Genomic DNA, 26,909 nt, shown 5'->3' with positions numbered 1-26,909 from the left:
CTACTTGCCTCTACAGTTGCCAGGAAAACCTATTGCTCCAGGGGTGGAGCTGGGGCTCACTCCATGGTTAACAGGCTCTGCCCAGAGACAGAAAGGCACACCTGTGCTTCCGACTCCATCACATCAATATCAGTCCTGTATGGGAGCTCTCCCAGGTTCTGAAAAGCCTGGTCCTCCTCCTCCTTCTACAGCCGGGGTAGCTAACCTGATGTTGCTGGCACTCCAACTCCCTCCAACCCCAGTCATAATGATCCATGGTCAGGGATAGTGGGTGCTGTAGTCCAACAACATCTTCAAGCCTACAAGTTAGCCGGCCCTGTTTTACAGTCTACCTGAAACTGGCTTCCTGCATCTAGCACTGGCCAATTTCTGTTGAGCCCCAAGTACCTTCCAGGCTTGGAGCCTTTGTGGGGGTCCAGCTTGGCCAAAACAGAAGATGCACAAGCCATCAATCTGTGTCAAGAGTGGGAGTCAGGAGCAGGTCAGAAATAAATCGCATGGCCTCAGTGAATTTAACTCTTTAATCGAGGAAACAAAGTCAACCCAGGAGGCCAGGTCTAGTGAGCACAGCCACTCATCCTGGTAGATCTTGCCTGCATGAGGCAGCTGTGGGGACTGAAGGTCCCCGTCTTCCCACTGTTGCTTAAGTCTCCTCCTCTCCTGGGACCTTCTCAAGCAATCTGAGACTTCTGCATCATGCCTATCTTTGCTCCACCCTTTCCATACCTCTTCTGGATCTGGGAGACCAAGGGGGGAGGAGAAGCTGGTTACAGCAGAATGGAGAGGCTCCCCTGGATTCTTCAGCAGCCTGCCTGATCTCTGCCTCTTGGCCTCCTCCTCTCCAGCCTCTGCTATTCCCTCTGCTTCTGGACTGCTCTCTGCCACAGACTTTTCCTGCTTGCCAAACCCTATTACCTCTCCAGCTTCCGACACCTCCTTCTTCCAGTTTCCCCCCTCTTCTCCCTCTGACCACTCATCATCATCCTACCACAAATAACCTTGCTCTAGCCTTCTCCCCTTGGGGGTTGCCCAGCTGGTACCTTCTGCCACTCCTATGCATCCAGCTAGTCCATGACAATGTGCAATGACGGCATGCAGAAACCCAAATCTTTGCTGTTGCTGTTTTTAAAAATCCCCATACAAAATTAGAACCAGGGTGTGCTTTGAGTCGCATCCACATCCTAAGTAGCCTACACAACTCCTGTGCTCAGCAGTTTGTATTGGGTGCCCATACGCTGCTGGGCCAGACTCAACGTTTTTTGTATTAATTTACAGGGCTCTAAAAAAATTGGGTCCAGGATACTCCAAGGACTGCCTAATTCCTTACATCCCTCCTTGATCCCTGAGGTCTGAAGGGCAGGGAGTCACTGTTAGTGGTCCCCATGGCTTCAATGCACAGCCTGTATTGGCTATATCCTCATATGATCAGTACCGTGGGCCCAATTTTGTGAAACTCCCTTCCAGTTCAGATTTGATGAGCCCCCTCCCTGTTGAACCACTGGGCACCTATTGAAGTGTGCTCCCCGCCCACCCATAGCAGAATTTTAATTGAACGCTGGTTTTATAATTTTAATCCATTTTTTTACCTTTTCTGTATTGTATTTCTCATGCACTGCTTAGAGATAATTGTAGTTAAGTGGAATATAAATTGTTTAAATAAAAAAGGGGAAAAATAAGCCAGTACAGCAGCACACCGTTAAATTAACTTCTTGTAACCAACATTAAGCATGCATTTTATTGTCTTGAAATCCCTACATTCAAGCCAAATCTCTCCCCAGACATAATAAGAACAAAAGTCGAACAGGATGGCAGAACTATATAAAGGACAGCCCGCCCGCCCCTCAAAACCCCAACCCCCAGCCCTCATGTGCAAATTGGCTCAGGACCAAGTGAACATAATATTGGTGTAGTTTTCCGAAAGTGGTTTTTCAAAATCAGTCAGTAAGAAAGTCAATATGGTGCATAGTATCCATTTGTTTTGATTTATCTCGCTAACTTCAATTGACAGTTAATTCATCAGAGGAGGAAAATGTCGGTCTAGAGAAAACACAAATCATGAAGGATAAAGGAACAGGGTGGAAAATGTAACAGTGATAATACAGGTAATAAACTAAAAGGCACATTATCCCCTGAACTCCATCTGCAGTTTTACTGATTATAAATTAAGAGCATATCCATTGTTATAAACAAGACCAAAATGAAATGAACCAATATAAAATGAAAATCTGCAGGGCTCTGCATTGGCTTAAATTCATCTGCTCAGACCAATGGATCTAAAGGAGAAGGAGAGGTGAATATTCTTGAATTGACAAGTTACCTTTTCAGATGTTGCGTCCTTGGAGCGAAAATTCACATGCAGTTTCAAAATGTGATCATTAAAAATGAAAAGAATAAAAGCTTGCGCGCGCGCGCGCGCACGCACACACACACACACACACACATATATATGCATGCTTATAAATGTGTGTCAGGGAAAAGTTGGTGGGACCTGGTAGCCCCAGAGTCAAAGGCCAGAGCTATCATTAGAAGGCATATTGGAAAGTGTTTGTGATCCCAAGACAAATTGACTTGATCAACACCTCCACATCTAATCTGTGGGTCATAACCTTGTTCTTAACCAAAGTTTGTACTTCTCAAGTGTTCTGATGCAGTTCTCAGCTCATTGAGGAAAAAATCAAAATATATTTCAAAATGCCTATTTGGAGAGAAAATGCATTTGGAAATGTATTTTAAGACGAAGCAAACATAAAAACACATAATTCACCAGGCTATGCTTAAGGTCTTCTTAATAATGTATAAAACTACAAACAACTTGTGGCGAGGTTGCCTGAAGAACCACCTGCCCCTGTGAAGACCTGTAAGATCACTTAGATCATTTCAGGATTATTATTTTTTTACCTGTGACACACTTACCCTAAAAAAATCACAAGGCAATGACCCAAAAATGCATTTCTGCAAGTGCCCTTATTTCTAGTCTTTGTGTTACTTTTGTATACTGCTTAGAGATTATTTATTAAGCAGTTTGAACACTCTTTCAACCAAGCAAACAAACAAAACGTGTGTTGGAATGCAAAGTTCCACGCAACTTTTTAAAACAGCCACAAGTTAATCCAGAAATGGAATGTGATGGACTTACTATGAGTTACCATATACCATAAGATACAGGGGCTGGAAATGCAGAGATCTATCCAATCACACACATCAGAGAAATGCTTTTAGGTAAGAAAATAATACAGTCGGTTACTGTAGGAAATGCAGAACCCGGACACAGGGCTGGCCCACCCGTGAGGTAAGGTGAGGTAATTGCTTCAGGAGGCAGAATCCACAAGGGCAGCAAATCTGGCCTCCAAGGAATAGTTAAAGATGGCCTCTCATCTTGAGGTCCAAGGGAGAAATGGCAGGAAGAGGAAGAGGAGGAGTAGGTTGCAAACAGGATGCAAGCTAAGATGCATTGGTCAAAACAAGAAGGAGGTAGAGAAGTAAGCTGACAGCTTAAAGGTACAGGGATAGTCTGAGAATATGGTTGCTTCTCACTCCGTCTTAAACCCATGCAAACCCCTGTTCTGCATAATTGCACCCAGACCTCCAACCCCAGTCCAAAATACTATACAAAATTTACACATCAACAAACAAATGGTATGTAGGGGAAGAGTACATAGTACATGTCAGAGCTGCTTGAAGATCCTAGCTCACAGAGGATCACGCTAGCCAGCGATCATTAAGTAAAAGTCTTTATTGAATTACAGTTTCCATTCTCACGCTGCTGCGCGCAACTCTACGTCTAGTAGCTAGATCGGCGAAGCTCCGTCTGAGTCTCCGCCCCGTGTGCACCAACTTAATATCCTAGCCTTGCTCCACCTTTTCCGCCTGACTGTCCTCCTCTGGGTCCCTCTACCCCCCGGGGCTTCTTCCTTCCGGGATTCTTCTGACGCTGACCCGGACCCTCCTGCCTCCTTGCGCCGGGCTTTAGGACCTGGTTCCCTTTCGGGGCTGCTTACTGCGCCGCCTTCCTCTGCATTTGAACTTGGCGCGCGCGCCCAACCTTCCACTTTCCTCTTAACCGTTTCTTCGCTCCCCGATGGAGGTGTGGCCACTCCTGACTCATGCCCTCCCTCCTGTGGTGAGCTGCCAGCGCTTCCCCCCTGGCTCCTTTCCTCTTCCCTGCTTCCTGGCGGTGACGCTGGTCCCGATTTCCAGCTGCTCCCCCCTGAGTCCCCTCTGGCTCTATCTTCCTGGGGTGCCCCCCTAGACTCCCCCCTTGCCCTGGCCACTGGTGCTCCTTTCTGTGAATCCTCTGATTCACTGGAAAGACTAGGAGATCTCGGGTCGTCGTCATCACTCATCTTTTCTTCTGCCTCCTCCCCTTCGCTCTCTGTTTCCTCCCTTGCCCGTGCCTCTGCTCCTAAACCCCTGACAGTACACCTTTCAGAGGCCAAGAAAAAGAGGTGCATCTTCAAAGACCACCTACAGGGAGGGATTTCCACAGTACTGGGAATATTATGGAAGTGGTGGCTGGCGCCCATTGGAACCAAAGCCAAAGAAAGACAGTCAACTCAATCTAATGTTTTCCCCATTGTCCTCCATACTGAAGAAGAGAAAACTGACAGATAGCTCTACCCCCTGAACTGGTTGTGAGTAAGAAGATAGGCAGATGAGGTCTGGCTGAGAGCAGACTGAGGTTGGTGGGGCAGTGCCCCATTTGTCCAGAGTATTATAGAGAAGGCAAGGCCATAATCCATTAAAAAGAAAAGAGGAAACACTATTTCTACGCCATGCAAGAATTTCAGCTCCTGACAGGTCTCCCCACCCAAAGCTGAATCCAAATCCAGAGGGGAGGAGGGGAAAGAGAGGGCTGTCACAGAAAAGATTTTGGGCAAAAGGCAGATACACTAAATAGGACAGGTTATCTTTGGCTGGGGTCCAGTTTCCTGGGAAACAAGCAGAGAGGAGCTTAGCTTTCGAGGGCACTGCAGCTGTGCATAGATTTTAATGAGCACACAGGATTTTAACAAAAAAAGCATCGAGGGTTCCAGAGATTCTAAATACTCTGCAAGCTCATTGGGGCAGAACATTTTGGTTCTGTGAGTTGTTTTACAAAAGGAGGGAAAAGCTAGCGTCAGAAAGCTTGGAAAAAGAAGCCTACCAAAGGAATGGCCTTCCCTTTAACATTTCCCTTCCACACAGTTATCACACTCGGATTTATCCCACTGATGCATCTATTACAAACTTTTTCTGCTTGAGTGTAAGATGCCAACCCTACCAGCTTTTCAATTGCAATGGTCTTTGGAGGTATTGGCTTGGCTCAGCTGTAACACTCCCTGCTCAACAACCATGGTTTGCAGGAGTGAGTGATGATAAGTTCCGGGATCACCATTTGCCAGCCAGGTTTATTGGGAGTGCTTAAGCCACAGTTTCCCAGTTGGGACATCAGAGGTAACTGCAGTTCAAACAAACTGCAATGACTCTTCTGAAGCTGGGCAAATGAGAAGGGGAGTAGGGAAGAAAAAATGCTTAAACTCATTGCTTGTTTCGATTCTGACAAACCATGGTGAGCAGCTGAACTCTGAGCTTTGTAAGGCATTATGCAAGTGCAGCAAATCTCCCTCATTTATCTTTCTTTTATCCACATCTGCTTGCGGACTGAAGCTCTCCCTCCAGCCAATGGAGATCTTAGTCAACCACCTCATTGGCTTCTGAGAGTTCAGCTAGCATTGCCTACACACTTTGAACCCTAACTTTTTCATCTTAAGTCCTAGAAACTGCATATATAAATATATATATATATATATATATATATATATATATATATATATATATATGCAAGCTGAGATTCTTGAGAACCTAAAATTTATACAACTCGGTACCATAGGAGCCAACTCTTAGGGGATTAGGGGTCTTCCCTCCCCCAATAAAATATTTGAGAGGGCCAGCCCCCCAAGTTGATGGGCATTGCCATTCAATAGGTGTGCATGCGTCAAAAAATGAAGATCAAAGATCATGGCCACTGGTCCCATCACCTCCTGGCAAATAGAAGGGGAAGAAATGGAGGCAGTGAGAGATTTTACTTTCTTGGGCTCCATGATCACTGCAGATGGTGACAGCAGCCACAAAATTAAAAGACGCCTGCTTCTTGGGAGAAAAGCAATGACAAACCTAGACAGCATCTTAAAAAGTAAAGACATCACCTTGCCAACAAAGGTCCGTATAGTAAATGCTATAGTTTTCCCAGTAGTGATGTATGGAAGTGAGAGCTGGACCATAAAGAAGGTTGATTGCCGAAGAATTGATGCTTTTGAATTATGGTGCTGGAGGAGACTCTTGAGAGTCCCATGGACTGCAAGAAGAACAAACCTATCCATTCTTAAGGAAATCAGCCCTGAGTGCTCACTGGAAGGACAGATTGTGAAGCTGAGGCTCCAATACTTTGGCCACGTTATGAGAAGAGAAGACTCCCTGGAAAAGACCCTGATGTTGGGAAAGATTGAGGGCACAAGGAGAAGGGGATGACAGAGGACGAGATGGTTGGACAGTGTTCTCGAAGCTACCAGCATGAGTTTGACCAAACTGCGGGAGGCAGTGGAAGACAGAAGTGCCTGGTGTGCTCTGGTCCATGGGGTCACGAAGAGTCGGACACGACTAAATAACAACAACAACAAGGTGTGCATGTACCACATCATGCGATCAATTAGGTGGGGCTTACCTAGGCCCTCATTTTTTTGTACAATTTGCAGCCCTGCTCAGTCCCACACTCTGTGCTTTGCCCTGTAGTCCCTAGGCTGAATTGATAGCATGCTGGACCTTCACCTGGGAGATCAGAGTTCAGAATGTACATCATCTTCCAGGCTCGACAGACTGCACACAACATTCAGCCGTAACACCACCCAAACCAGGGAAGCATGGCAATCTGTAAAAGAGTAGCCATGGTAGATAGCCAATTGTGTGAACGATGCAAGAGTGAGCTGGCTTTAGTATGGGGAGGTATTGCATGTGTCTGTGGGGGAAATGGCAAGCAGGTATCTGTTTCAGGGTTTCCATGCTGTAAAAATGTGCTATGCCTCTTGCAAGAGATGCACCCGCCACTGCAGTTTGTTACGATGTGCAAGCCTGCCTGGGGCCAAACAGTCAGGAGCTGCTATGAGATAAGGAGAAACTTGGCTCTTTCATATGCCTTGGTGCATAGGTGACCAAGCTGTGGGGAGAAGAGGGTTAGCTTCTCCTTTACACATTTGTCCCGAAACATGTGTCTAGCGTTTCTTATGTCATCAGTGTCTGTTATCCCAAGTTTAAGGCAGTTCACAACTTATGGTCGTTTACAGCTTGCATCCATCTCAGTAAATCCAGAAGGTGTCTGATGGAAAGGGGCAAGAAGGAGAAGAAGAAAAAGAAAAGAGAGGGGGGGAGACGCCAAGCATCTTAATCCCCCTGTTCATTCATGCTCTCCGTAATGTTCTTTCAGGCCTCTGCTGAGAATCTAGGCTTGAAATGAAGGCTGATAAATTAGTCTAGAGGGAAACAAGGCAGATTCAGCTTGTAAAAGGTCATTCCAACTTTGTTCTGGGTGAGGGTTTATCTTGACTGCAGCTGCGACAGACAATGGGCAAGACCTAAATGGCAGAAAACTTAAGCTCTGCTCGCGAAATTACTGTGCTGATAAGGTAGAATGGACTTTAGTAAGATCTAAATGGGAAAAAGGGGAGGTGGGTGTGAGTTTGGGGGGGAAAGGCCGGTATTTTTCTAACATGATTGAACAGGGATGACACAATAAGATGTGCAATTAAACCAAAGATTTCTTTTTTCCTGGGCATTATCTCAAAGGGAAGAAATATACCGCTGGCTAATCAGATAAAGAAAGGTAGGAAGAAATCCAACCTCCCTCTCTTCACAGAATGAGCTGCCCTCCGTATAAGCTTATTGCGAGGCAGGACATAAGAACCGCAGGCAGCACAAAGGCCTTCTCTCAAGTACTTACAAACACCGTTGTCATTCATCATAAATCTGTGCTCTTTCACAAAGCAGGAGGGGCCACAGATGAATTTTCAAAATCAGTTGCCCGTCAATTCTGCTGGAGTGAAATTTTGAAGCGAATCTGGAGGTTTCTGCTCAAGTAAAATGCCAGATAAATATTGTGGTAAGTCCCCCCCCCCAAAAAAACAACAACTCTGTTTCAATAAACCTAGCAATATTTCACAGACGAATCCTGCCATCCCAAATTTCAAATTAGAAATAACTCATGGGCACAGGGCCAAGCAAATTCCAGCTCTGGAGGAGAATGAGAGGACGTTTTTGAAGAGAGATGTTCTCCTTTCTCCAAAGTCACTTTGAATTTCAAGAACATTGGGGCAAGTAACATAGTCCAGACAGATTGGGGAGGGGGGAAATGAGTTGTGAAGGAATGGGCTCTTCAGAGAGGTGCCCCTGCTTCCCCCCCCCCTTTTACCCTTTCCACTTGAACCTGCATTTCCTCACTCATTGTGAACCAATTTAATGGTTATCAGTCTGGATCTTAATTAAGTCTAACCAGCATCCACTTCTAACCTCATGGTCTGAACAGGAACCTCTTATCTGTTTGCTTTGTAGAGGGTTTAAGGGAAGAAAAAGAACGAAGAGCTGCGCGAATGAATCTGTGGGTTTTTTTAGTTGGGATGAAGAAGAATTTTGTTTTGCCCGGATTTTCAAACCAGCAGAACCTAATTCACACCCCCTGAACTAATAGACAAATCGGGATGTAATCATGCATTGAATTTTGCACAGTGGTAACAGTTCTCTGCTCAAAGCATATACCAAATGCATTAAAATACACATTTTATGATGAAATTAATTTATACATGCATACATCAAAAATACATGCGCACTGAATGATAAAATAAAAATTTAGCTACAGGAGTTGCTGTTTTTGTTTAAGATAAACTGGTTGATGAGGAAATGGCATAGAATGAATGAACACCTGCAACATTGACACAGGTTGCTTCCAGACGACCTGCCTTTTCAGCATTCATCCTGATTTCTTTGGAGGAAAGGAGTGAGATGAATCTGGCTATTTATTCGGGGCTCATTCTGATTTTGTGGGCAGATTAAATTACATGATATTGCACGAAGAAAGCATTTAGTCCACACTTCTCAGTGCACTGACCCCCTCACTTTCCTTATCACAAAGAAACCCACAACAGATTTCGTTCTGCAAGAGCACCCCATCAAATTAAGTTGCATGACGTGAATGTGACTGAATCCCACCCCAAAATGAGGACAGTATGGAAGCTTTTAGCTTACAGGAAAGACTAGATATGGAGGCTGTGGAGGTGGGGTGAGGGGAAAACCTGTCAAGGATGGAAAAATTTGCCATGTTTTGGTAAATGGGAGAGCCAACTTCTTCAGCTCATCAAAATGGAGCAAATACCACTATGTCTTCATATCAGTTTCTTTCAGTTTCTCATTTTTTCCAATCTTAAATTCATTTCCTGACATTGACACATCTATGTGCAACCTTCCTTTTCCTTTAAAAAAAAAGCCATGTAAATTGATCGGCACGTTAATGCAAATTTATCCTAATATACGGATTTTTGATTGCAATTTTGCCAAATTTACACACAAATTTGCCAAAAGATTTTCTCCAATAAAATGCATTTTCAGGTCATTTTCATTCACATGAGCATTTTACGCACACACCATCCTGTCGCATGCATTTTTGCATACATTTCTTGGCTGGAATGCTGCGCTTCAAAATCCAGACAAGTGCTAATTTCAAAAGATGGCTGTGTTCATGTGTTGTTTCAGAAGGTGTAAATTAGGCAAGGGAAACAAAAATGCATTCTATTACCAAAATGAGCATATGAAACAAACGTGCATACAGAAATGTGTACATTGTGAGAAATCCACATTAAAATGCTGATTAATAATAATAAGAAGAATCACAAAGTGATATGGAAATGAGGAGAACTGAGAAATGATAAATAGTGGTGCTGATAACACCAAGGTCACTGGTTTGATCCCCGTGTGGGACAGCTGCATATCCCTGCATTGCAGGGGGTTGGACTAGATGATCCCCAATGTCCCTTCCAGCTCTACAATTCTATGATTCTATCCCTCTTGCATTAGGCAGCTTCTCTGCCCAGACTATATTTTAACTTGGTTAAAATGGATTACTTATTTTGCAGAGCCTCTGAGACGCTCAATTTCAATAAATAGAACCTTTCTTCCATAGGTTTGTGCCCTGAGTCTTCTTTAAGGGCGTGATGGCAAAATACCCTTCTGTACTTCAACGTTCTTTCCTGACCGGACTTTCCAAGGGGAAGAAATCCAGATTGTGCAGAAGACTGCATTTGTAGAAAGGATAACATTCCAGTGAAAAGAAAACAGGGCCCTGTATTCTTGCAAGCTTTCCCTGACAAGGGGGAAAGGCTATTTTTCAAGCCCCATGGTCACAAATGGGCTATTCTTGGTTCTCTCACTCGTTCTCAATTTTGTTTTTAATAGAGATGATAAAATACCAGGTTCAGAGGCTGGTATTCATAGATGTCTCTCAAAGATGAAAAGAAAACATTTATTTCCTATTTCTGCTTGTGAATCAGAGTGTTCTATTTTAAGGAAAATGCCCTCTGTCGGATTACCGATGAGTTATTACCCCTTATGGAAATAAATGGAGAAATATCACAGAGGTATTCTTAGTCATTCTTTCATTGGGTGTGCACACATCCTCCCCCCCCTCCCTGTCTGTCTGTCTCTTGCTTCCCCTCTTATTCCTTATATACCCATGTTTCCAACTCATTCCAAGCACAGTCCCGGATTTCTTGGCACATGTGAACTGAAAGTGACCTCTTAGCCTGATTCTGATGTCATCCACGGGTTGAGCATCAGAGAGAGAGAGAGAGAGAGAGAGAGAGAGAGAGAGAGAGAGAGAGAGAGAGAGAGGCAGGCAGCTGGAAAGGCATTTGCTTTCAGCAGTTTGGATATTTCATAGCCATTTCTAGGACGAAGACCTAGTTCTCTTGAAATGAGTCAGGAAGGGCCATAACTTAGTGGTACACCATCTGCCTTGCATGCAGAAGGCCTCAGCATCTCTAAGTCTGAAACACTGCCATCCACTAGAGACAATAGTGAAATGGATGGACAAATGATCCGACCTGGAATAGGCAATGCCCTGCATTCCTGTGCAGTAGGGCATCTGCTCTGGATTCAGTCCCAAGCAAAACAGACAATACTATGCTGACTGTGTAAGGCAGCTTCCAGCGTTCCTTTGAGCAATGGGAGACAAACCACAGATTACATCAGGAGTTGATGCAAGCAGGACCGGTCCCTTAAAATAAACCCTAGACAATGTCGCTTGGCTAAAGATCTCTACCAATGTCGCTTTTGAAAGGTCGAAGGTGGTGCTTCTCTTTGAGTCTTGACTCACTAAACATCACCCATATGTGGATCTCAGATCATGCAATGAGATAACAAAGGGTATCTGTGGACAGTGCCATTTAAGGCTGCATAGATAATAAACAGCACTTTCCATTATACAACACCTGCATTTTAAAAATGTAAAAAGGTAAAGGTAAAGGAACCCTGTCAGTTAAGTCCAGTTGCGAATGACTCTGGGGTTGCGGCACTCATCTCACTTTACTGGCTGAGGGAGCCGGTGTTTGTCCACAGACAGTTTTTCTGGGTCATGTGGCCAGCATGACTAAGCTGCTTCTGGTGAAACCAGAGCAGCGCACGAAAACTCTGTTTACCTTCCTGCCAGAGCAGTACCTATTTATCTACTTGCAGTTTGACGTGCTTTTGAATTGCTAGGTTGGCAGGAGCAGGGACCGAACAATGGGAGCTCACCCCGTCACGGGGATTCGAACCGTCAACCTTCCAATCGGCAAGTCCTAGGCTCTGTGGTTTAGACCACAGTGCCACCCGCATCCCAATTTTTAAAATGTATGGATTTGCAAAAAGAAAAAAGAAAAAAAGAAAATCAAGTTACTTGGAAAACCCCCCCCCCCATAAAAGATCCAACTATTGTATTTTTTAAAAATAATGTCTCCAAGGAGGCAAGACTACTAAGACAGTTACATTCTGGTGATGTAATCCTGCACACACATTAAAAGTACGTGAATCCCCACTGATCTCTATGATGCCAAAAGCCATGTTCACTGCAAAGAGGATCACATGCTTAGCTTCCTTCAGGCTTTCAGTGATGCAAAGCCTTCCATGATTTTGTGGCCAATATTACTCTCCAGGATGTCACTTCTCAGCCTGCTCTTCATTAGCAAAATAAACAATGCTGTGATTAATGTCATTATTTACTCAATAAATGATCTAGATCATTGTGCATGCATGTGTCGCCCCCCCCCCCACCTCTGCTCCAGGTTTTGTTTTCAAAGGACCCAGGGGTAATAAAGGGAAAACACAGTGTGATTTATTTCAGGGTGCCGTGACTTGGACGTTCTGTGTCAGCAAGCAAGGGAATAATAAGCTTGAGGGAGGAGGGTGTAAAATGCAATCCCATTGTGCAGCATAACCGAGCGCATTCTACATTTTGGACTGAGTTTTCTTCGCAAGGAAAAAGATAGGCCGGTGTAGGGATCCAAATCGGCTCACATTAATGCATGCTGCTTTTAGAGCCAAATCAGGCATTACTCACAAGTAGGAACAGTTTAATAAAGACCTGTGTAAACCATGCTGCTTCAGGAACAAGGGTAGGTAACATGGTGCTGTTGGACCACAGATCACATCATCTGGGGCTGAAGTTCAATATCATCGGAAGGACACTGCATTGTCTACCCCAGTCCAGGAGTCGCAGATCATGCTTGTTTAATGGAATTTGCAAAAATCAAATTCCACAAGTCTTCCTAGTATGCAGATTGGAAGTGGAGTTATTTATCAGCTTTCACACTTTTCCCAACACATTCCTCAGTGACGACAAAATAAAATAAAAATTAAAATATGTTTTAAAAGGTGTATTTTAACATAAAAATGCCATATAAAATCTGGGTTGTAACCAACTACAGTGGTACCTTGGGTTAAGAACTTAATTCGTTCTGGAGGTCCATTCTTAACCTGAAATTGTTCTTAACCTGAGGTACCACTTTAGCTAATGGGGCCTCCTGCTGCCGCTGCGCCACTACCACATGATTTCTGTTCTCATCCTTAGGTAAAGTTCTTAACCTGAGGTACTATTTCTGGGTTAGCAGGGTCTGTAACCTGAAGCATCTGTAACCTGAAGTGTCTGTAACCCGAGGTACCACTGTATGTCTTGTTCTGAGTAGGTCCGCTTGAAATCAACAGTGCTAATTTAGCCATGGCCATTAATCTCATTATATTTAAATATGAAAGTGGAATTTGTTCAGATTAAAAAATAAATAAATCACAGATTCTCAGAAATGGATGGAATTAATGTCTGGATGAACATGTGCAAGACTGTGCAAAGAACATGTGCACATTTGTTCAAAACACTGACCTCACCTGCCCTCAGTGATAGCATCATGTAGCCAAATTATGATTTGGTTATGTCAACCCATTTGGTTATATTTACTGTTGTCATGCCAGGTATAGCGTCGTGACATCAGTATGTGGTCCCTGATAGGTTGTGCTGTTCTAAGTGATTCGTAATTCAAGCAACAGCATTAGCGAACAAACACCACATATTGTTAAAACAGTGAATAAAATCTGGTGAACGTTTGGTGGAGCCCCAGTAATGATCGCTGCTAATGAGGAGAACGGAAGATGGAACAAATAAAGAAGCTGATAGCTATCTGAAGTCCAATGGTTTTTTGGGGGTAGCTAAGAATTATTTGCATTAGGAGACAAAGATTTGTTGCTTTCTGTAGTAGCTGAAAAAACAAAGGAGCTTTGAAGAAATGTGAGGTGCTCCCAGGAAAGTGTGTGTTCTCTCACGTGCACTGCGAAAAATAAAAATTAATAGCATTGGAAAGTCAACAACATTTATGATAGATAATAGAAAGGGCCTGTACCGAGTCTCACGTTCAGGAAAGAAAGGAGATATGAAGCATTACCGAGTATGTGAAAATAAACAAAGACTTTTATCAGAAGAAGAAAAGGACAAAAGTTTGCTGCAAGGTTATGGAGAAGTAATATAGGCTCTTGTTAGCTTGCATGGAACTTCCAAGAATTAAGAGCAATTTAGGGAATCTCAAACATCCAGGATTTTGCAACCGTGACACAAAACCACATATATTTGCTATGGCAGATGTCCCAAAGAGGGAATGGGTTGAGAACCTTATACAATATGACCTTACCCATTTGCAAACATAATTGTAACTAACTTTTTCCATTGAAATCAATGGGACATAGCTGTGCTTCCTTGGATCCTGTCCATATATGCTTATTCCGGACAACCTGCTAAGTCAGCCCAAGAGCCCAGAAAGAGCTCAGCTGAATTATGACCAAAGCTCAGCCTTGTCCAGTTGCAAGGGATCCTTTTTCAACCCAAAGTGCACATTCCTTTCTGGTCTACCTTGTGGCAGGCAGTGGGGAAGGTCACATGCTAATGGTGGGTGTGGCCAGAGGCAAACGTGAAGAGAGAAATGTGACCTTTATATAGTAGGCTAGTTTCAACAATCACGCCTCTCTATATCTTCTAGCCAGGCAAGCAAGGGAGTCGAGTCCAGGGACGCACACCACTCAGGAAAAACACTCAGGCTGCAAAGGAGGACCAGTGAGGAGTGTGACCTGGCGACAATCCTGAGGACCATATAGATCAGGCCTGGCCAAACTTGGCCCTCCAGCTGTTTTGGGACTACGATTCCCATCATCCACTGGTCCACTGGTCCATCATCCACAGCTAGGGATGATGGGAATTGTAGTCCCAAAACAGCTGGAGGACCAAGTTTGGCCATGCTTGATAATAGATAGACCTGGTGGGATGCATTTGGTCCTGAGCTTGCAGTTCCCCACTCCTGACCTAGTCCAACCACTTGTTTTCACAGTGGCCGCCATATGCTTTCAGAAGCCCACCAGCTTGGCAATGAAGGCACAACAGTCAGACAGTGCCCAGTGCTGTCTGTTTCAGGGATAGGCAACATAGCTTCCTTCAGATGATGGAGGCTTGGAGCAATGGGAGTTGGAGTCCAGCAACATCTGGAGGACACCACATTAACTACTCCTGCTCTGCTCTAACTGGCAGCAGCTTTCCAGGGTATCAGATGGAGAAGAGACTTGTACACCACCTGCTCTCTTGTCCTTTTAACCAGAGGTACCAAGCCCCAAACATGGGACCTTCTACATGCGAAATATGTGTTACCCTAATAAATTATGGTCTCTTTCCATTAAAAAACAACAACCCTCAAATGTTGTATCCAAAGTTAGTCCTACTCAGCCTAGACCCATTAAAACAAATGGACCTAAATAGACATGTCCATTAATTTTAATGTGTCTACTCTGAGTAGGAGTAGTGTGGGCTACAACACCACGTTGCTGTTGTTATTTTCTTGGAACTTTGGAATGTTCCATTGAAAAGCATTTTTTTTAAAGGTTTATGTGTATATACAATTTAATGTTTACTGGTGGATTAAGAGGGCTGAGTAAGGACTAATTTAGGTCCCGCTGAAACCAGGAGGACAAATTAGTCATGACTGAAGTTCCATTTGTTTTGAAGACCAGGCTAACCTAGCCTGGATGCAACCCAGGGATGTCAGAAATGCATGTACACAATGGATACTATTTATTGCCTCAACATCCATCAGGGACAATTTAATGATTTACATTTTTAGAAGTATCTGCCAGGGCTGGGCCGTGGGAAGCAGTCTGGAGCCGAAGTCAGAAGGCTGGGAACTAGGATTCAGGACTAGAGAGCAATTGGGCAGGACCAGAGAACGAGCAAAAGAGGCCAGATCGAACAGTAGGCCAGAAACGCAGTACACACATACATACACAGGTATGCACAGGTGAGCAGTGCCTGTCTCCTCATCTGAGCCATGCAGATCAGTTGAGGGAGGGGTTATCACATTCTAATTTTGTCCCCAACCTCCTCTCTGGTCAACTCTAGAAGGGCAACACCAACACTTATTTATTTCGTTTTCTTTCTACTACCACCAAAATCAGTGGGGTCTTATGAAGATGGGGGCAGAAAAAATGGGGTTTTATGAAGATGGGGGCAGAAAAATTGCTTGGGGAGATAGATCAGCCTCTACCCCAGGGCTGGGGGCGGGCAGGCTACCCACCTCTGCTTTAGAACCATGAGGTTGAGAAATTTTCCATCCTGTTTTAAGTTTCTGGAAACAAGAAGAATTACCGACAAAAGAAGAATGGAGGATGAAACTATGCAGAATTACTATGCAGAATTACATAAATTAACAGAAAGAATTCGAAATCTGCCGGACCAGAGATTCACAGAAGACTGGCATAAATTTATGGACTATTTGGAGAGTAATTGTGATGATCACATTACGTTTGTAGGTTTGCGAGAAGGTTTGTAAGGTGGACTATTTGAAATATTGCAAAAAAAGGTAATGAGGGGGACTGTTAGTTAAGATAATTAAAGGCAATAGGAATTTAAGAAATGCAGAATAAGTGGTAAGAACGGAAGACCATCAGAGGGGCTGATGGAAGTCCAAAAAGATTGTATAAGATATGAAGTTCTGTTGTATGAATGATAACTAATATGTAAAAATTATACATATATATAAAAGAGAAAGTCTCCATCCCAAACTGAGTGACAGCCAGGAGTTTTAGGGAGAAGATTTTTTTTAAAAAAGTGCACCAGGTATCTGACTCCACATGAAACCCTCTGAACAAATGAGCAGCCTAGAGCATCTTTTCCCAGCCTTGAATCCCCAGATGTTGTTGGACTATGACTCCTATGGTCCTTGACCACTGCCAATGCTGGCTGGGGATGGTGGGTGATTTAGTCTACCGAAGGGGAAAGCTGGACTAAAGCTACAGTAAGTCTCTAAAGGGGTTGTATATGCGGCCTTCAGAAGTTGCCTCTGTTTAGCGGCCAACCAACACTCCCCCACACACACACATACAACTGACGTGCTGCGCTCCTTAAGGAATGTTTTCCTTCATTCCACAAGGTGTTTCCGTTTAGCTCATAAAATGTATATTTTAATGTGTGCAAATCCAGGCCTGCCTTCGTGTCCACACCCTGCTTGGAATGGCCTGATATTTCCAAGGCTGAAAAAAAAAGAGAGGAGGTGGGAAGGAGGATGTTTCTGCAAGCAACTCCGTAAGGTGGTGCTAATCAAACATTCCGAAAGTTATGAGATTCACGGTTGAAGCATCCCAGGGCAGGAAGATCTTCTGAGGCACCTTTGTTTAACGCAGTGGAAAGCTGTTGAGAGATTTGGCAAAGGATCCTTTTTCCCCCCAACCATTTTTGGGGGGAGTGGGAGGAGGTAGTTTTGATAGGTTAATCATATTTATTCCTCCATTCAATAATCCATTCACATGTGTTGCGCTGCGTGTGATTGGTTCTTCTTGGCCAACCTGAGCAGAAGTCCTGATTCATTGACAGATGGTGGGAAGGTTAGGGATGGTGTGTAAAATTCCAGAGATTGCAGCCATCTAAGTTCTACTTAGAGGAAACCGGCTGGAATGAATGGACCTAAGTTAACCACGCCTATTAATTTCAACAGGCTCACTCTGAGTAGGATTATGTTGGATACGAACCCAGATTTGGCTAGTTAAACCTGTCATCTGATTAAATGACTGATGGGAAGCCTGCAGCCCTCTCAGACTTCAGCTCCCATCAGCCCCAGCCAGCATGGCCCATACTCATAAATGGTGGGAACTGAAGGCCCAACAACCACTGAATGGATTTCCATTTGAGTTGAGTATTCGATTAAGTAATAAGTGGCAGCAGTGGAGAATGGGCAAGGAGCTGATTTGTTGTTGAATTAAACCTGCATGGTTTTGTCTATTGGGGTGGGCAGGCTTCAGCATGAAATGATGGGACATTTGCTTTGCTTGAACAAACATTCACCCAGTTCAGCATCCCATGTTCTGATCCATCCACAACAGGCACTCAAACGGCCAAGTGATGCGGTGGGTGAGGGGCTACAGGACTGTGGAAAGGTCCAGGTGAGCAACTTGCTCCAACAAAGGCTTTCTCATGCCCACCCACCCACCTGAAGAGTGTGAGCCCTTAAAGCAGTGGTTCTCAACCTGTGGGTCCCCAGATGTTTTTGGACTACAACTCCCATCATCCCTGACCACTAGGAATGATGGGGGTTGTAGTCCATCAACTTCTGGGGACCCACAGGTTGAGAACCACTGCCTTAAAGGCTGCTCCACAACCCCAGCTTGAACGCAAGCACTTCTTCTCCTAACCTCTCCCTTTGACGCTGAGCAAGCAAAGTAGAGCAGGAGGTACTTAAACCTTCGGGTGACTTGGCCTTAGGGGAACTCACCTGTTGGGGTCCTGTCTCGCATTCCAAAGCCCCTGCTCACAGGTTGATTATCACAAGCCCACTCCAATTCACAAGTAGATAAGAGTGTAAGGAGAGCCCTGCAGCTGCATCAGGTCAAAAGCCCAACTGGTCCAGCAGCCTTTTCTCACAGTGGCCAACCAGATGCCCATTATGGGAAAGCCTGACAGGAGGACTTGAGCGCAGCAGTTTTACATGTTTCAAATGGCTGTTCCAAACTCCTTTTCACCGATATGTGGTTTTACCCTTTTCACAAACCACTTTGCGGTTGTCGCTTTGCATTCGTGGTATATTAATTTTATGAAATAAATAGGAAATAAATGAAATGCTCTCTCCTCGCCTGTGATTCCAGCAACTGGCCTTCAGAGGACTGCTGCCTCTGATAGTGGTGGTTTAACACACCTGATGTGGAAAGTAGCCACTGATAGCTTTATCCTCTGGGAATTTGCCTAATACGCTTTCAGGCCCACCCAAGCTGGTGTCTGTCACTCCCTTTTGTGACAGCAGCTTAACCATGCAAAATTCTGTAGCTTTGTGCCTGTCCTGAACCTTCCAGTGCCCAGCTTCACTGGATGCCCATGAGTTATAGTCTAATCAAACAGGGAGAAATGCTTTTCTCTGCCTTCTTTCCCCCCTCCATGAATTCCTCAGCTAGTGGCACAGGAGCCTTAAGACTTGGCTGCCCCGTCCTTTTTCCAGGCATGAGACTGGGGCCATGCCACAGCCAGATGCCTCTGAAAGTGTCCAAAGTAAACTGTTTATGCATCGCATTCAGGATGTGAAAAACCCTTGCCACTTCATGCATCTGACACTTGGCTCTACAATAAATCAGCCAGATCTTTTACATGCCACAGCTCTCAATGCCTTTTCCACCGGCACCTCGCTAACAAGGCCGCTCTTCTGGAATCTGTCCCCATGGAAAGCATCACACTTTTGCCTTGTGAAGAGGAAATCCTCCACCCTCCCAACACCTTTGGGGTACAAGGGAGGAGGGAGTGGAGATGTACAATGGCAGCAGGAATGCCGGCGTAAGAACTCGGAAAGTCACACATGTAAGAGGAAGGAAGGTTGGGTGAGGATGATCTGGTTCCTAGCCAGATTCTTTTAGCAATGCTCAGATTAGGAGAAGAGCAACATCCGGTGATTGCCAGGAGCATTATTTATCCTCACAGGTGAATGGGACCACCACAACTGCCAACCGGAAAAATGTCTATCCTTGTAGATCAAGTATTATATACAAAAGACACCACCAATGACAGTCAGCGGTGGATACATGCAATGGTGGCTGGTGCTCACTGGGACTGATAGGGTGGAAGGCAGGGAGCTCAACAGTAGGGGGAGCCAGAGCCAATGATGGACAGAACCATTGCTTCCTACCAGCCCACGCGAGTTTGCAAGCCCTCCATGGCAGATCATGTGGATTCTAACCTTTTGCATGAGATGAGAGGACCTGGCTGAGATGAGAGCAGGCTGGCATTGCTAGGGCAGTTGCCACTGTGCTCTAATGGACCAGCCTCCTGTGGATATATGGAATCACTATTCAAAACAGAGGTGCTCAAAAATGTGAGCATCCATGCTCAATGCAGAGGTGGCCTCATCCAAGGTAGGCACAGACCACCTGTTGAGCTTGCAGAGACTCGAACCACAGCTTGCACTCCTATCCAGGGATCTACCAGACTCACAACTCCCACCTATAAAAGACAGCTCCATGCAGCCCAGGAAATGCAGGAGCTGAATGGTGCTGCCTGCTCTGTTCCCTCTTCCTTCTCTCCCTCTCTGAAGTACATTCCCCCTCTTGGGGAAGAAAGGGGGTCAGGAGGAACTGGGCTGCAAGAAGAAGAAGAAGAAAAAGAAGAAGAAGAGGAGGAGGAGGAGTTTGGATTTGATATCCAGCTTTACCACTACCGGAAAGAGTCTCAAAGCGGCTAACATTCTCCTTTCCCTTCCTCCCCCACAACAAACACTCTGTGAGGAGAGTGGGGCTGAGAGACTTCAAAGAAATGTGACTAGCCCAAGATCATCTAGCAGCTGCATGTGGAGGAGTGGAGACGCGAACCTGGTTCACCAGATTACGAGACTACCGTTCTTAACCACTACACTACACTGGCTCTCGAGGAACTGGGCTGCAAGAGTGCTTCAGCCGATGCTTTAAAATGGGGTGGTGGTGAAGCTGTGGCCCTACAGATGTTGCTGGACTACAATCCCCATCATCCCTGGTCATCAGTCATGCTGGCCAGGGCTGATGGGGGTTAGAGTCCAGTAACATCTAGTTGGCTGCAGGTTTCCTACCTTTGCTTTAAAAAGTGTTTTCTATGAAGCAGCCCCACAGAGGGTTTTTTTTGGGGGGGTGTGAGAAAGTGGTAGCTTCCCATAGATTCCCATACCTAGCTAAGAATGTACTTATCCACACAGAATGGCCAGGATACAGAGGTCTCAGTTTGGTGACAAGAGTCCCCTGCTTAAGAAAGCCTTGCTGTGTGAGTTTTGGTTTTTTGTGTGTGTTTTTGAGGTTAACACAGGTCCCAGTCAGTTTTGCTTTTGGACGGCTTCCCTGCCTGTTGAGAGAAGAAGTTCCTAAAACCAGCAGCGCCTTTCCGACAGGTTTAGTGGGAAGCAAATGCAACCTGTCAAGCAGCTACATCACGTGTTTGCCTTGACTCTCACCCAGGACAGGAAGCAAAAACACCAGCAGTTCCATTTATTGCCTGACACACAAAAAAAAAGGAGCTCTCAAAAATGTTCCTAGAAAGTGAGCTGCTTTTCTACTTCCAGTTTTCCTGTCGAAGTTAAAAGAAAATTGTCCATCATGTTTATATTGGGGGGGGGGGGGAGCAGGACTTCTCATACCGGCTAGAGATATTCAGCAGTGAGTTCAATAACTGTTTACAAAAGCAGGTTTTAAAAGCTTTGCTGTCAGAAACTGAACATATAACTAGGTCTGTGTGCACAGCATTCTATGCAGTGTTGTTGTTCTTAAAACACCTACACATTCTGTTCCAAGTATATTCAGATTCTATGCATCTGGAAAACAGAGAAAACCTGTCTTCCTTTGCAAGAGTTTCTCAGCCCTCCTGCTAGCATGGTACAGAGTAGTCAGAATGTCAGCATAGGACCTGGGGGACTAGGGTTCAAATCCCTGCTCAGCCATGAAGCTCACTGGGGTGACCATGGGCCAGCCACAGTCCCTCTGCTTAACCTACCTCACAGGGTTGTTGTGATGGGGAGGGGCAGAACCATGTAGCCACCTGAGAGAAATGGTGGGATAGAGATGGAAAACAATAAAGAAGAAGAAGAGTGTGACTAGCCCAAGGTCACACAGCAGCTGTATGTGGAGGAGCAGGGAATCGAACTCGGTTCACCAGATTACGAGTCTACCGCTCTTAACCACTACACCACACTGGCTCTCAAAAAAAATAAAGGGGGGAGGTTCTCAAGGGTCTGATGATAGCAGGTGGACATTTGCTTCCCCACCCCCGAATGCCAGCAAGCCCAACCCCTGACAACTACCCTCCTTTTAAACCAGCATTCCCATCAGTGCTGAACTTTGAATTTCCCACAAAGCCCTTAAAAAAGCCATTTCTCCAGAATTCAATCTTATGAGGCTGTGGACCCTATAAAGAATGGCTGTGGAACGTCCAAAAAGTGTGTTTGTGAGACTGAAACCGAATCATTCATAACAATCAATAATCATTGCACAAAAAAAAAACAGAATATCCACGAAGACATGAAATCAACAAAGCCACTCTTCTTCCCGGTCCTGGAGGTCATCCAACATCAAAGACTGCACCTTCCTCCAAAGCCAAACCAATCACTATCGTATTAGTCAAAAGCCTTCTTACCTCCCATCCAAAGTTTGCTTCTTTCAACGTCGTCCTTGGAAAGGTCATGTAAGGCCCGAATCTTTCCCCAATTTCAATCTTCTTTTTGGTCCAGATGCCCAGCCCTGCCCCTGGAATGGAAGACTCCCTCAGCTCAAAGTCGGGCGGGATTGGAATGTCATCGGGGATGTAGACGGGAGCTTCGTACGGAGAGCCTTCCTTGGGGTTGAAGTCCTCTCCGGCAGGGAAAGGGGATGGCGGCCCCACGGGGATGGGGGACATGATGCTGTCCTCAGTCTCCTCCTCCCCGCTCTCGCCTGCTAGGAGGTCTGCCTCGGTTTCATACATGTTGTTCACAATCTCGTTGTCACCTTGAAAACACACACACAAACAGAAAGGGATAAGTGGTGAGATCCTCTTATCTTGGGCAAAGGGAATAGTCAAGCACTCCCTGGGTACCAAGGCAGCGAGATTAGCCTCAGAAATGGGCCTCTGTGGAACCAGGGGAGGACCTGACAGGCTTCACAAGGACTGCTGCTGCCCAGCAGAGAATGCTGCTTCTTATGCCCTTTTAAAATGTGTTGCCAAGATTTCAAAGGTGGAATTGACATGGGGGGGGGGGATTTCTAAAAGGTGGCGCTTTGCCCTTGGTGTCAATGGCAAGTCAATGGAAAAATTGTGTATTTTTGGCATTTTTGTTAAAAAGAAAAGTTTTGTTATAAAGAAAAAAGAAAAAGAAAAGTTCAACAACTTGGGGATCTTCCTAAAAAAAAAAAAAAAGCTCAACAAATTGGGGTGTCCTGGTTTTTTTTTCCTTTTTGAAAAATGGCAACTCTGTGTTTTTTGTACTTTTATATTTTATCCTGTGAACTGCCCTGAAACCTGTGGGTATAGGGCGGTATATAAATTCACTAAATAATGATTTTAAAAATGCTAGTTGAAGATTCTGTTGACTCCATCAACCACTGACATTGTTGAAAGAGATAGAAAGGACCAAGCTTTGCATGTGGAAGGTCCCAGCATCTCCAAGTAGGGATGGAACCCTGGAGAGCCTCTGCCAGTCAGTGTAGACCAAGGGTCTGAGAATAAGGGTAAGGCTAGGGATGAATTTGAGCAAGGAACACATGGGGACAGAGTGCTACATTTACTATTTCCCTCTTACACTTCTATGCATTTTAGCAAAGCAAAAGCCATGCATATATCAGCTTCGCAGGCCAAGATGTGTGCATCTGAATGAACTATGTAAGGCCATGTTTATTTTTTGCAAGCAAGGGCAATTCCTGAGTCACAAGCAGCTCATCTTTGCAAACTTACTGGGAAAGTACATATTCCTTTATTGTTCAAAAAAATATGCCTCCCTCTCTCTCTCTCTCCACCTCCCCCAACAATGTTATAGTCCTACCATGTTCCTGTAGTATAACCATGCCACCCGCAGTTCAGGCTTGGCCACAGACGCCATTCAAAATCCATGTCTGGATCTGGTTCAGTGAGTTACTCGAAAGGAGGTGAGCAGCCAACCTGCCCTTGAAGCCATGCCTCTCGCTTTTATGCCCTGCTCGGCAAGCCATAGAGAACAGTTTCTCCTTGAACACAACAGCATCGCCAGCATATGCACAACTGTACTCAGATGTAGGGATAGGTGAATGTTTCTGTTTTAGTTTATCTCAGTTACTTATCGTTCTAATAATAAGCTCATTTCTCCACATCTCCACATCAGTGTGTGTGTGTGTTTTTGTGAAAATTCATCAGAATTTTAGTGTGAAAACACAGATAGGTAGGTAGGTAGGTAGCAATTTTGCCAAACATACACAGTTTCACAAAGCAATTTGCACTAATATAATGCATTCTGGTATGTTATCTTCACCAACATACATATTTATGTGCACGCTTTACCCTGGTATATGCATTTTTGCAAGCATGTGGGACTGCCCTTGAAGCTAACCCAGAAGTTGCAACTAGTCCTGAATGTGGTGGCTCGACTGCTAACGTATAAACTGAGTAGGTAAGTCAAAGGTTTGGTAAAGGACCTGGGCTGCAGAACAGTCATTGAAAAGTACTGAGTTCAATGAAAATTGGGTTTTTGACCATGAATCTAATTTCATTCAATACAGCAGGTTGGGTTAATAAGCTGATGGATAGGAATTTGTCAAAAAGAAACCGGGAGCTAGCTAGCTAGATATATGACTGAAGTTAAACTCGTCTCTCCACTGCAGTGTACATATTACTCGATTAAAAAAAACAAAACCCTTCACATCAGGAAGAAGGTTTGCCTGTGATTGAATCCTGGGTTACGGCAGGGTGGTGGAAATGTGCTTCTCGGTTTAATGGCTGCAGAAAAATAGATTCATAATCCGCTTACAAACAGAGCCCTTCAGGAACTATTTCAGATCTATTCTCTGCAGAGAAAACAAAAAGACCCAAACCTTTAAAAGTCATGTGGCTAAAACACTTATTTAATTTAGGAGCATTCAGAAGAGTAATTATGAGCCTACAAGTGGGTAGGGGTGTCTTTTATTTCTTCTTCCACTGATTTGTGCCTTCCGCTCACAAAAGCAGCAAAGAGCCGCAGCTGTTTCCCTCATGCACTAAAGTTCTATGTTGTTTGGGAGCAGAGGGAGAGAGAAAACACCCCCAGAAAACATTCAAATAGGACATATGCAGAACAAACGTAAAATTGCAAGGGAGAGCAATTAGCTGAATTAGTCAGAATAAGTGACCACATCAAGGAACCAACAATGTGTCTGGTCAGGAGGGAGCACGGCACCCTCAGTTGCAAGGGAACTGTAGCACAGATGGAAGACGCTCAGCACCATACAGGAATGAACCATGCACTTTGTCCTCTGTTGTTACTTTTAAACACACACACACACACACACACACACACACACACACACACACACAGGCTAAATACCCTTAATCTAGCAAAGTCGTTCTCCCTCCGCCCAACCCCAAGAGCAATTAGGAAATTAGTGTGATTATTTTAGCAGGCTGCAAATTGCGACACTTAAAACTGGGTTGCAAAGGAAGGCTGTAATTCCGCAGTCACCCGTTACATCCCCTTTCTGCTCTTTCGCTTGCTTGTTTGTTTGTTTTTGCTAAAATGCACAGAAAGGGAGGGGGGAGAGCAACCTGTTCGATGAGCTTCTGAAGAAAAGTTAAAAATAACAATTCAATGGAAACCGCTAAATGTCTCTAGCTAGATTTCTGCGTTCTGCCGGATTCTCGAAGATGCTGGGTTGTCTGCAACTAAGTTTTACACAGAGCAAACCCACTGAAATTAATGGACCTGTGTCTGTTATAGGACTAACGTTGGATACAAACCGCCAGAACTCCATTGCCTACCTCTACCCCTGTTGACACGGACAGGCCATTTCTGCTACTCAAGGCAGTGGCTCCAAACCGCACAATACATTTAAAGCACTCTGGTGCCACTTTGAACAGTGGTAGAAGAACCCTGGGAACTGTAGCTTGTTAAGGGTGCTGAGAGACATCAGGAGACTCCTGTTCTCCTTTACAGAACTACAACTCCTAGAATTCCCTAGGAAAGACGGATTGGCTTTCAAACCATTCTGAGAGCTGTCCTAGGCGGAGATGTTACCAGGGATTGAACCTGGTATGCAAAAAGTGGATGCTCCATCACTGAGCTATGGCTCTGAGATAGCATGTTGCTCTATGAGCCTGGCAATGTAGAAAGGTACAGGTAGGGCTACGAGACCCGGACCAACAGTATATGTTAAGCTTTTAAATAAATAAATAAAACCCTTTCATATGTGGCAATCGGCTGGGCTGTGTCCCCCCCCCCTTCTCACTTTTTTTTGGGGGGTGGGGAGGGTGGGGTGGGGAGAACAAATTTACCTTTCCCCAGCCCAGCCATCAGCTGCAGGCTCCCTGCTTTCTTTTGCCATATTTCCCTCCTCGCTCCCCACACCCCCCTCCCCAGAATAACAATCCAACAACTGCCTCATTGTGGACTCTGGAGCAATGTGCGGGACTCCTAGCGAGAATATTAATGGCTGACCTCTGATGTAATCGGGGAAGGGGAGGGAGGGAAATAGCACCCGACCGAAATTGCAGTTTTCACTTCAGCGTGGAAAGGCATTTTTTGTGCTGCCGAATAGGAGCAGAGCAGTTATAACAGCAGGGCTCGACTTTTAAGGAATGAATCTTTCATCCCTTTTATATTCTCAAAACGGGGCCTCTGGCCTCTGAGAAATATTCCCCTCCTTTTCTTTTGAGGCCTCATAAACGCTTATTCTGAAAATCATTGCTTTGGATCACTAAAGGGATAGGAAGGAGGATTTTTTTGTTGCGTGCATTCCGGGGCGAATGCATCTATCGCTTATGTACGTTTCCTTCAGCGAGAGAGAAAAAGAGAAAGAGAGCGAGAGGGAGGGGGAGAGAGAGGGCAATCTTGCTTACGCAAACATGCCCCCAGAAACAAGCCTTTCAGAAGCATTATACACCATAATCCCGAAAATACTTGTGGTTGCAGTAAATGTTTCTCCTCTGGGTATTAGCAAGTCAAATTATTTTCCACTCTATGATTAGCCCCCTTTGCACTTATGAAACAGGGATTCCAACCAGGCTGAGGAGGGAAGGCTGGGTTTAAGAGCAGAGTGAGACCATCGAAGGGGAACTTGACATGACAAGCTGCCCAGCTCCTGAGCAGTATTGAGGGTTCTTTTCGTCGCTGTTCCCTCTGTACTTAAGGGTGCCTAGAGGGTTGTGCGGCAAC

The 26,909-nt window shown here is 44.9% G+C and overlaps 1 protein-coding gene across 6 annotated transcripts in view; it reads right to left on the bottom strand.

Moving 5' to 3' along the window:
- Nucleotides 1-26,909, bottom strand: part of PRDM16 (PR/SET domain 16) — a 459,509-nt gene that overhangs the window by 269,202 nt on the left and 163,398 nt on the right. For all 6 annotated transcript variants that reach the window (XM_083512877.1, XM_083512879.1, XM_083512881.1 and 3 more), the window contains exon 2: nt 22,196-22,545. In XM_083512877.1, the coding sequence (XP_083369003.1) occupies nt 22,196-22,545 (350 nt within the window). The remainder of the gene's footprint in view (nt 1-22,195; nt 22,546-26,909) is intronic.

This window comes from Podarcis liolepis (assembly GCF_965112155.1).
Source record: "Podarcis liolepis genome assembly, chromosome: 7".
Taxonomy (NCBI): Eukaryota; Metazoa; Chordata; class Lepidosauria; order Squamata; family Lacertidae; genus Podarcis; species Podarcis liolepis.
Note: the sequence above shows the minus strand (reverse complement) of the source record. Positions and strands in the feature narration are given on the sequence as shown.